Genomic DNA, 11667 nt, shown 5'->3' with positions numbered 1-11667 from the left:
ACTTGCAATGTAATACATTTTTATTACAATGTATTTCTTAGCACCGTTTTATGTATTAACACAATTTGTGTTTGAATATTTGTCTCACGTTTTTGTTTTAGAAAACTACTATTTTATTACACTCAATAAAATAAACAAGAAATCACAACAAATATACTATTAAAAGAACCTGAAATTCTTTTATTTACAGATCACTTTCAAACTATAAACATAACACAAGACAAATGTCTTGGCTATGTCTTTCGCATTATTGTGTCCATATTTTGATCCCGGCAGTCTGTCGGTGCACATTATAAAGACGTAGATATTAAATATGGAGCTGCAAATCAAAAAGAGCCAGCACTGTAACTCAGGTGTGAGTAATAAAAGCGGAGTTGATCTGCGACGTGGTGAACAGATCTCCAAACCGTTTCATGCACTGAGACGACATAAAAAAAGGATCAGTACCAAGACGACAGCTACTTTTCTCTCTCACTTTGTGCTCCTAAGGCAGATTGCCGCCAGGCTGCTTGTTTCGTCTGACAGCATCTCTGTCATCTTCACGTCTGCTTTTTCAGTTCACAAAAACATCTCCCTCTGCCAGCCTTCTCCGTCAAGTCTTTGCCCTAAAGACATCGCCGCAGCGTGAATCCCTTTTTGTCAGGCAAAGCCTGCTGTGGCGCCCGGTCATGAATCGCTGCTGTCCCTGTGGAAGCTGCTGGCGCCCATGGAGATGCTCTGCTTCTCACTCAGTGTCTTGACAACAGTTGCAGCAGGGGAGTGAAGCACCTTCCGAGAGAGCCTCATTCTTCCGTCTGTTGGATCTCGACCAAAGTACTTTACCTGTCATCACAGCACAAATTAAACATTACATTGCAGTAGAGAGTGAAATCAAGAAACAACCAGATTTATAAACACCTACCTGTATCTCCTGTCCCACCTCTAAGCCCAAAGCACTGGGATGTTTAATCTAAAACAAGGGACTAATTAAATTACAATCTGTTTTCAAACCTTCATTAAACTTAAAACAGATGCAAATGTACTGACTCGTTTGTGGTCCAACTGGGAATTGTGCAGCAGGACTGGAGTCATGTTAGGGTAAAGTTTCACCATAACGCCAACGTCCCTTCAGAAGAAAGGAAAAGCCATTAGTCACTATATAGTAATTCAGGAGTTACAGTGCACCGTAGAAGTTAACTTTGTCTTCAAGCATCTCTGATTCCTGCCAGTCCAGTAACAACAGGGTGCCTCACAAAATGGGAAATACAAGAGAACATGACTTTCAAGATGGAGGTGCTGAATTTTATTGAGACAATGTAATAGCCACTCGGGTAATCTTGCCAACATCTGCACTCAAGGCAGTAATTTAAGTTTAAAACAACTGGACTTGTAAATTCCCAAAAGCATTCACTCGTCTCCCTTCATATAACTAACACCTTATTTCCAATTACACAGAGTTTAATAGGATTTTGGCCACAACTCTTCCTGGAAGGAACGTTTCTGATGATTAATCGGATAAACAAATTGGCACATTCTACAGATTTTTCATTTAACCGCTTAAGCTTTGTTATACATAAAATATTAGGAATGCATTAAAAGATGCAAAAAAAACCCCCTAATGATTCAATTCTTTCTTTAAACAATACAAATATTTTATCACCTTTATTACTTTGTTGAATTTGAACAAAGTGAAGCTAGAACTGTGCCACTTGAAAAGTTTAGGGTAAAACATATTTACAGACAAATTTGGTTTTATTTTAAATGGAAATGCGTTTATATTTTGTACAATCTTTGCTTTATTACAGCTTTGAATATGTTGGGTTTTTTTCAGCAATTGGCCTTTCCAGTCAACGATTAATCAATGACTAAAGTAGTTGACAATTATTTCAATGAGTTTATATTGAGAAATTAAAACTTTGAATATATTTCTACCAGTGCCGCCTTAGCGAAGCTGCTAACATCTATTATAAACGTATTGCAGTATTTTCACACCTTATCTCTGAGATTGTGGCAGTGTAGATGGCTCCGAACTCCAGCTGCTGTTCTTGCTGCCAAACAAAGACACACATGCCAACATTAACATGCTTCATAAATCAATAGAAAGCCATAACTCTATAAATGTTGAAGATAGAGTGGCTAAATTCAGGAAGGGGACAGTTCCAGCCAGAGAATCTGTTGTGAAACCAGGTGAGGACTCACATCGTCTTTGCAGATGTCTTTGATGAAGTCTTGGGCTTCGTTCATCGCTCCAGGTGTCGGGGCGAACACAGAAAAAGTCTCCTCGTCCATCTGGCTTATTGTAACGCCTTGATTGGGGAGGGAGGGAGGGGGGGGGGGGGGGGGGGGATAAAATGTATGCTATTTATATTCTGCTAAAAGTTTGTAGTAATTCAATGTACTTTTCAAAAGTTTTTGAACTTGTCCATATTGGGACACTTTACAATCACACACGTCTGTGTTTTTTTATTTGGATTGGATCCAAATGTGGAGGATGAGCCTCAGCTATTCTTCTGATATTACCCTTTATTCAGCTCTATCACTGTTCTCATCAAGCCTAACTTTTCATTTAGCGGTATCAGAGTAAATGAATACAAATGCATGTCACACATTCACATTTTCTGATAGCATTTTTCAAATTATATATATAAAAAACCCCAAACATGTTTCATTTTATTTCTACTTCGATCATGCTCTACAATCTGCTGCTCTGTTACATGAAAACCCAGTAAAATACACTCTAATCTGCTATTCTAACTAAACTGAAGTGGAAAAACTTTTTCGAGGCTCTGTATTCCTACATCTTCCGGACACGACCTCATTACTTGAACAGTACCTGTCTGAGCCTGAATTCTGCGAAGGTTATATCCTCCCGGACCAACAAAGCGACCTCTCCTAGACACAGGCACCCGGACATTTTCTGAGACAAAAAGACAAAAACAACGAAACATAAGTCGAACATACCAACAATCTTATTTTAACAGGTTCCAAACTGCCTGACTTTCCTAACCTACCAACAACCGGTCCGTTCTCCTTCCTGTTCTCTCTGGGTTTTGCTATACATTTGTTCATAATGCCCAATATTTCCCTCTTCGCCACTGAAACAGAAGAACATTCAATCAAAAATGGTGTCACATTTACTTTTTAGTAAAGTAATCTTGACTTTCTATAGGGACTTGTATACCTGTGGCCTGCTGAATCGCCTCCATGACCACCTTTAGAGGCAAACCTGGAATCTTCACATCAGCCTTGAAGGAAAAGAAAAGAAATGAACTGAAATCACCATTGAGACATTTATTGTTAGCAGCTGCCATGTTACATAATGTCAATTCACTTTAACTGCATGTGTTCATTTAAAGCTTTTTTGAATCTTAAATGAGGGATTGTTTGGATTTTCATAGAAACTCCAACATAACAAATGTTTGTCTGAAAAACGAGATGCATTTCTATATTTTCAGACAGAGCTGGGCAGGTTTAAAACGCAGCACCTGTAAAGCAGTGATGCCTTTGTTTGTTCCTGCCAGCTTGAAGTCCATGTCTCCCAGATAGTCCTCTATTCCCTGTTCAGGAAAGAATAAGTGGCAAACATTAACATTTTTTTTTTATTATTATTATTACACTGGCAGATCTTCTTTAAAAGCTAAATTAAGCAAAATAATTGTACCAGAATATCTGTCAGCAATCTGTAGTCTTCTATCTCGGTTGGTTTCTCCGGGTTCGCCTTGGAGATGAGACCGATGGCGACACCTGCCACCGCAGAGGAGATGGGAACACCTGGTAACACAAATATGGACACAAATTAGCAAAGAACCTCTTAGTTTTAGTTATATGCACAAACAATCACTGCAAAAAGTAACCAAAACGTCAATTAGTTCTATATATTTTAGTATTGACTGCATAAATTCAGATGAAAATGATCGTTATCCTCACTCCAGCAAAAGCAAAGACATATTTATCAATTGAAGTTTTGTTTTTCAAAAGGCATCATTGTAATTCAGATGAGTGATATGTGAACTGAGTGGTGCATAACACTGACATAAAATGTATGACGCAACACTGGCGAGTATTTTTTTGTTAAGGTATTTATGATTAAACTCTAAATGAAATGTGCTACTAAACAGAGTGGAGAGCTTTGTCGCTTCTTGTACCTGAATCCATGAGAGCCAGGCTGCCTCCACATGCCGAAGCCATTGAAGACGACCCTGAAAGGAGATCAAGACCAGAAAATTGGAGTCACAGGCTTTTTAGGAAGCTCTTTTAAACTGTACTACAGTTTCCAGAATGCATCCCAGCACTAACCGTTTGACTCCAGCACTTCAGCTGTGACCCTGATGGTGAAAGGGAAATCTTTAGGGATGACGGGCCTCAGAGCCTTCTCAGCAAGAGCACCTGCAAACACACAAAGCAAGAAATGTAATGGCAATACAGTACTGAGGCGCAGTCTAAGGCCGATACATATCATGTTGCCTTTTTTTTCTTTCCTGCAGCCATTTTGTCCCTGTAAAAACACTTACTTACTTCAGTTTGTATTTATATGTTTATTAGGAATTATGGAGATAAATACAAGCAAAATGGCCAGTGGACTTTCAGAAAATATAATAAAGTTTAGACAAATTGCTCCTTTGATCAAACTAAAATACTTTTAAATGGTTTCTGTTTCTGGAGTCATACAAGTGTACTTCCTTCCAGTAAACTATGAGTATATTTTGGATAAGAACATTAAATTTGTTGGTCATCAAGGCAGTTATGAAAAGTGTTTATGGTCAGTTTGAAGCATCCCGGTGCAGACTACTCAAATTCAGACCTCAGGAACAAAACAACCAAAACTACAAACGTTAAGGACGCTGATAGGGAAAAGAAACAAAAAAGACCAGCAGCCAATGTGAACAAACCGTGTCCTAGTTCTCTCCTGTTGAGTCCTCCCATCTTCCCGGTCTCATTCGTTGCGTAAGGAGGAAACTGAATCAGACAAATTGGATTTTGAAATTAGTTGGAGAAGCAGAAAAGAAAAAAAAAAAAAAGAGATTCTATGTTTCTCCCACTGAACAAGTAAATGAGTATTTTACTCACTTCATAATGAAGCATGAAGTTTTTGTCTTTGATGCCACTGCAGAACAAAAACCAGAAAAGAAAGATTTATTACCATTTCATTTTAACCTGCTTGATTATTTACACAGGAGATCATTCTTACAGCTAACTTTGTAGACGGATCAAAAGCAAACTGTAGTCTAAAGGACTTTGCTTATTGTCTGAATTCAAATTGTACAATTTCTTTATGAATACAAACTTTAACTGCATTGCCCCCAAGAATAGACATACTGTACTTTACATCATATGTCCATATTATAGTGTAAAAATGCTAAACAGGGCATTTACATAAACCAGAAAAGTCTGACTCCATTAAAAGAGGCTTAAGTCTGGGCGTGCTGCGGTGGCGTAGGGGACAGCGCGACCCACATTTAGAGGCCCTCAGTCCTCGACGTGGGTTCGATTCCCGGACCCGGCTGACATTTGCCGCATGTCTTCCCCCCTCTCCTTTCCCCTTCCTGTCAGCCTACTTTCAAATAAGGGACACTAGAGCCCACAAAAGACCCCCTGGTGGGGGAAAAAAAAAAAAGAGGCTTAAGTCTGTTTGGAGGTTGGGTAAAATCTAATGAGAATTAGGTTCTCATTAGATTTCACAACATGCAATACTAAAGCACCATAATAGTGAAATTTCTACATCTGAACATTGAATAAATGCTGATTATGCCTAAATTAAATCATGATTTCAAACATTATTTTTTCCTTTTCAGAAACTGTTGCATTTTGTCTGTAGTCATAATTCACACATTCAACTCATTTTCAACAACCACAATATGCCTGACTTCAGTTTTGTTTTTGTTTGTTTTAACAGAAGTATTCATTTCTAGAAAAATAACCAAATGAACAGCAGGTGAATGTCTCACCTCAGAGCCGTAGTGATGATATCCGTCTTGACGCTGGACTCCAGGGAGTCAAATGTAACACTGGAAAGCACCTGCAGGAAGTACAAAAAATAAGTCTATTAAGATTTTTTTTTTTTATTTAAAAAATTGTATTGACTGTTCATTTGATGTGTTGCGTCTTAGGCATTTTAAAACAAAAGATATGTCACTGTAAAATGGAACCGAACGTTTTGGACATGTGGACACATTTGTTTTCAAAGTCTCATAAAAATAGGTAAAGAAAATAATAAAAAAGAAGAACTTAAAAATAAGTTTGTCATTTACTGCAGCAGCGCTACACAGGATTTTTTTTTTTTTGGAACAATTAAATGAATTTATCAAGGAAAATTCACAGTAAAAACACATTTTATTTATTTTTTTTATTTTTTATTTTTTTTTTTTTACACACCTGAGTTTGTCCTCTCTGAAACAGAGCGGAGCCATGGAGCGGCTTGAAGAGGTCAATTTCGCAGGAAATCTTCCTTAAAGCCGTCAGTTCCCTCCCATCGCATCTTTGACATAAATAAAAAGCAGCTTTTATTATAAACAAAGATCCCAAAGCATCACTGAGATGTAAAATGACAGTAACACAGGTGACGCCAACCTCTTGTATTCATTAAGCACTAAATTTCGGAAGACCTCTTTGCTCACAGCGTTGAACGATTCGATGACTTCAAACGGCTCAGCCAGCGGAAATTTTTCTGAACATAAACATTAATCACCACATAAGTTGATGAAAGTCAGAAGTTAGAAATCAAGATTAGTAAGAAGATGAAACATTGGCCACCTTTTATGCTTTCCTCGGTTTCCAGTCGAACTTTATTGATCGCTTCATCTCTTGAAATCTGACATGAGAGGAAAGACATTATGAGAAGGTAATAAATTTCATCATCATATGCAGCCCGAGCTCTTTCAGTGATGATAATAAATGGATGGGATAGCAAGCTCTACCTTATCATGTGTGTAATCTGTAAAAACAGCATAGATCCTCTCAGCAAATGATCTAGAATAGAGAAAAACAGATCATGACTCACACAGACGGAGACACTTTGCGTCCAATGTTCCAAAACAGAACGACTGTTTCACTTTAGATCTTACTGCCGCACGTGTTCCACCATCTCCGTGGGAACAGAGAACATCTTCACCGGCGTTCGCTTGGTGATCTTCTGCTCCCGCACCAGCTGCTGGATGGCCAGGATGATCTGCTGAGTGTGTTTGACTCCCACCTTCACTGCATGGCAGAAGTCCTGCTGCAGCACGTTCTCAGCCGACGCTTCGATCATCACTGACGGAAACGGACATTTGGGTCAAAAGCCGAGTGTTGGTGGAGAAAAAGAGAAGTAGCTGCGGGAATTTCAGGCAAGTTCTGCTGTAATTTCCAAAAAGTAACACAAACAATTTTCTGCTTTGTAAAAGTTGGAAATTGGCCAGAAAACTGAAATGGATGCACTACTAAAATATACCAATAATTATATTACTGAAATAAAAGACATGCATGCTGAGCTTCAGTGTTGACTTTTTCATTGTCGATATTCCATAAGAGAGATTCTGCACATTCCTCATGCTAAAATGATCCGTCCTATTCCAGACAAACATTGTTTACTGCCCTTTTTCTGCATAAATTTTAAATTTCAATGTGAACTTAAAGGAATAGATAATAAATGGATTGATAGATGGACTAAAGGACAAGAAGAGATGATGGATAAATTTATGGCAGATACTCCTTTAAATATTCTATATTTTGGTAATAGAAAAAGGAAAAAAAAGTTGTGAAAAGATTTTTTCACCACATTATCTGTTCTGTTTCTATACTTATTCCAGACGTAAAGACTTATTAATTTAAATTCCATACTTTTTTTTTCAGGCGGCACGTCATGAGCTCTGGTCTTATTCTTTCTCGCTCTCAATTTAAACATTTTCGCTTTTAACCTGGAGGAAATTTAAAAAGCTTTTAATTCAAAGGCTGCAGCAAATTATTAAAAATAAGCTAAATATCTAACTATTAGACTCAATAAACTAAATAGTTTAGCTTTACAAAAGCAACAAGATCCTCAAATAATTAAATCTGATTCCTTTTTAGTCTGACATCTGCGATCAACTCAAGATGCACCTACACATACCAGAGGTTTGACTTCTTTCTTTTTTTTCCCCCCCGGCTTCTAATTCATTTTACCTCGTCGAACGCTAGGACAGGCTTTTTAAAACTCACCCACTTGACTGCTGGGGGCTCCGGCCACAATAAGGTTCAGACTGCTGGACGCCATCTCTGCCCTGGTGGGGTTGACCAGCAGCTCTCCATCAACCATGCCGACTCTCACAGCACCTGCAGACCCAGAAGCAGTCCCAGTCAGAGCAGGCCTTCATCAGGACCGTAATGTAACAGCCAGAAATGTCGAGGGAGTCGATCTAAAACATCTGAGCGGGACAGAAACTGCTGTGTGGTTTGTCACCTATGGGTCCATGCCAAGGGATGTCCGACAGAGCCAGAGCAGCCGAAGCTTTAGTGAAACAAAGCAGAGTTTTAGAAAGGTGGGGATTTTTTTATGTTTTTTTTGTAATAATGAGTTTCCAGGATTCATTTTCTTTTTCTTTTTTTGATTACCTGCATTAATTGCTAAAACATCTGGATCATTGACACCATCAACTGCAAGCAGGTTACAAAGAACCTTTAGGAGACATAAACAATAAAGAATACTGTCATTTCTGAAGTAAAGGAAATCAGTGCAAAGCTTTAAATGAATAATTAATAAAACAAATTAATGAATTCGTTTTTTGTTTTTTTTTGAGTAATCAGTAATTCAAACTGAAGCTACCTGAGTGTCATAAAAGTATCCAGGAGGGAAAAGTGGCCTTATCGAGCGATCTAAGCAACAAAGTGGAGCTGGTTAATGGCAGGAAGAGAACACAAGTATCTAAACGTGATGAAAGGAGGGCACGTCCAGCTCACCGATGAGTCTGCTGGTGAGGATTTCATTGTCTGTAGTGCCCAGCTCTCGTCTCAAATAGTTGGTGGGGATTCGACCTGCAGCAGCTGCTTTCTGCCTGTAGTCCACCTGTCAAAGGAAATAACAATCACTAACCGAGATGAATCCAAAAATCTAATCCACCTTGTGTAAAACTCATCTGAATGACCATGACTAGCTAAATGCATTCATTAAAACAACAACAACACAGGGTTGGAAATTTCTCAGCAGTGGACGGGAACTCACAACAAGTGGCATGAACTGAGACAGCGACGGTTTGGTTTTGCTGACGGCGGTCACCATCACTGAGGTGTCTCCCAGCTGCAGAGTGAGGATGAAGAACTGTCACCCTTCTCAAAATTAGACATGCTTCTTTAAAATACTTTAAACATAACTCGTTTGAGAAATGATCTAGTTATGCAAGTGCTGTTGCACATGGGTTTAAATATTATCTGCAGAAATAATATTGACAATAATAGTCTAAATAAAAAAGGTTTTGTTTTTTTTCTTTAGAGCTTCTAAACGTTTTAGATTAACTTATATAACAAACTATAGTAACCCAAAGCACAAAGTTAAGGTATCTCTCCACAATAACAGACTCGTTTTGCAGGAAAACTGATACATGGTGGCACATTGTTTTGTTTTTTACCAATTATCAAATGATACATTAAATAATTTCAAATTAACCCAGAAGGATATGATGCTTCTGCAATTCAGATTTAGTTATTTTAAGTAACTAAAATAACATCTTTGCCAGGAGCTGAAAAACTTCCCTTGAGGTGGCAGAAATTGTGTACAAATGTGTTTACTCTACGACGTTTCAGAGTAAAACGTCGCAAAACAAAATTTAAAATATATAAATATATATATGCGTGAAAGTTAAAATAGAGTCAATTTTGGCATTTTTTTTCTACCTGTACTACAGCAGACCCATCAGCAAATCTGGCCAAACTCCCTGAAGAGATTTCAAGTTTCCTACAAGACCAAGAGCATAAAGAGACACTAAACAACAGCTTTAGTTCATTTATCACAATCTACCGAGAACAGAACTCATACTGAGCTCGGTCCCAGCTAATGAGAAAGAAAAGAAAGAATGAAAGTCAACTCACTTCTCTCCAAGGTCTACTCCCACTCTCCGTGGGTTGGAGTTCCTGCTATAAATGCTCTGGTGACATGAACGGACATGGAGGCGAGCGAACGAGCGTCCTAGTCCAACTAAATACCTCATATTTACAGAATCCCAAAGCGCGAGAGACGGTTCTGAAGAAAGCCAGGAGGAGTTACAGTTTCCAAGTAGGAGCTGCCATGACAGTCAGTCACGTGTATGGAACTACGTAACGACATCGCCGCTTCTGATTGGCTCGGTAAAATAGATGTGTGTAACATCAAATGTAGTCGCATTACAACAGTTCCGTTTTGTGTCGCTCCTTCTTCTTCGTTTTCTATTATGGAGGATTGCAAATAACTTCAAGGTACATACCGCCACCTACTGCATATGCGTGTGTAGAAGCAATGATATCATTAACTCACATCCATTAAATCCTATTTTTTTTTAAGTTTGTATTATAAAGATAAATAAACAATGCTTTACTTAATGTGTAAATATCCTCTATGTTGCCTGTGGGTACCAATAAAAAGATTTCATTCCTGTCCTGTCCGTCTTACTGTTTTCCTCAATCTCTCTATTTCAGGCTCATAAATTTCACAATTCATCAATACTCAAAATTTTCTTTCCCTCACATCCTCCACATTTATCATTATTTTTCCGTTTCTATAGGCCTAGCTACTATCATTAGTATTTAGCTAGTATTAGCCTTCTATTTAATTTTAGCTTTTACATCTATTTCTTTCACACTGCATTTGATATTTTACTGTAGATCAACTTACTAGTATAGCCTACATGCCATCATTAGTATGTCAGCTAGCTTTAACTTTTTACCTAAATTTACCTTATGATATGCTATGACCTAACAATTTCCTAACAGTGTTCACAACTTCCTGGTTTTTGGGTGGGATGTCTGCATTGACTGAAAGTTTTCACTCCTCTTCAGCAGTTATTTTGTATGTAGGCTTTTGCTTTTGCTTTCTTCTGCTGCCTGTGGCCATCTCCTACATTTATGCAAGCCTTCTGTAGATGACTTCAAATGCTTCTGCAATTGTCACCAACAAATCTGCTTTCAGCATTCACACTGAAGTTTTGCAGAAAATGCAATTTTTTTCTAGTTATATTTTTGCTTTTAACAACCCTTAAATAATTAAAATTGGATTAAGTAAAATGGAACGAAATAAGCTTAACCAGTTTAAATCAACACAAAAAAACTGCAAGTCTAGTTTCTTGCAAATTCAAATACGTGCAAGGTGAACTTCTAACCACGAGGTGTCAGGCTGGTGACAAGTTACAAATGACTAAACCGTCAGAACCCATGAAATGTGCGGTAGTTATAATAACTTGAGCTATTATAAGTAAACGCCTGCATTGTCGGCAGCCAGAGAAACACAAGGACGCCATCACCTCCTGGGCCAACAACCGACACAAACACAAATATAGAATATGAAACTGCACTTACATCATGAAAAACGCACACAGGTTTCATACATGACAGAGCAGAGGATTGATGGTGGATGTCCAGGGATCCCACTTCCATGCCACCGAGCCACACAGAAAAAAACAAAACTCAGCTATGTGAAACGGAACCACAAAATAAACAGATGCGTCCTGGGTAACGTAGTGCTAAACAAATAGACGGACTTTTAACACATAT

The 11667-nt window shown here is 38.2% G+C and overlaps 1 protein-coding gene across 2 annotated transcripts; it reads right to left on the bottom strand.

The window, feature by feature from the left end:
* Window positions 1–154: 154 nt before the first annotated feature.
* On the bottom strand, window positions 155–11623 carry LOC122842052 (polyribonucleotide nucleotidyltransferase 1, mitochondrial). 2 transcript variants are annotated; one of them, XM_044135561.1, is made up of 28 exons: window positions 11473–11623; window positions 9820–9880; window positions 9152–9226; window positions 8890–8995; window positions 8756–8805; window positions 8545–8608; window positions 8393–8440; window positions 8152–8265; window positions 7041–7227; window positions 6894–6945; window positions 6730–6787; window positions 6547–6643; window positions 6352–6454; window positions 5925–5995; window positions 5047–5083; window positions 4869–4935; window positions 4276–4365; window positions 4125–4178; window positions 3641–3750; window positions 3465–3536; window positions 3161–3224; window positions 2991–3074; window positions 2813–2896; window positions 2179–2285; window positions 1972–2027; window positions 1027–1105; window positions 902–949; window positions 155–822 (listed from the first exon to the last, which is right to left on the bottom strand). In XM_044135561.1, the coding sequence occupies exons 1-28, from the start codon at window positions 11475–11477 to the stop codon at window positions 667–669; spliced, it is 2199 nt and encodes a 732-aa protein (XP_043991496.1). In that variant the 5' UTR covers window positions 11478–11623; the 3' UTR covers window positions 155–666. The 2 variants fall into 2 exon arrangements, with proteins under 2 accessions (XP_043991496.1, XP_043991495.1); XM_044135560.1 differs by lacking the exon at window positions 11473–11623 and adding an exon at window positions 10015–10291.
* Between the last annotated feature and the right edge of the window lie 44 nt (window positions 11624–11667).

Source organism: Gambusia affinis, linkage group LG13 (genome assembly GCF_019740435.1).
Source record: "Gambusia affinis linkage group LG13, SWU_Gaff_1.0, whole genome shotgun sequence".
NCBI classification, from domain to species: Eukaryota; Metazoa; Chordata; class Actinopteri; order Cyprinodontiformes; family Poeciliidae; genus Gambusia; species Gambusia affinis.
This window is presented reverse-complemented; position numbering and strand designations above follow the sequence as displayed.

What these genes read in the sequence shown, in the direction of transcription:
- LOC122842052 (XM_044135560.1), bottom strand. Translation starts at nt 10,133, where the DNA reads ATGAGGTATTTAGTTGGACTAGGACGCTCGTTCGCTCGCCTCCATGTC. An exon ending in ATGGGTCTGCTGTAGTACAG is followed by an intron (nt 9,227 to 9,819) that starts GTAGAAAAAAAA and finishes CTCACTCTGCAG; the next exon opens with CTGGGAGACACCTCAGTGAT. An exon ending in TGAAGTGCTGGAGTCAAACG is followed by an intron (nt 4,179 to 4,275) that starts GTTAGTGCTGGG and finishes ATCTCCTTTCAG; the next exon opens with GGTCGTCTTCAATGGCTTCG.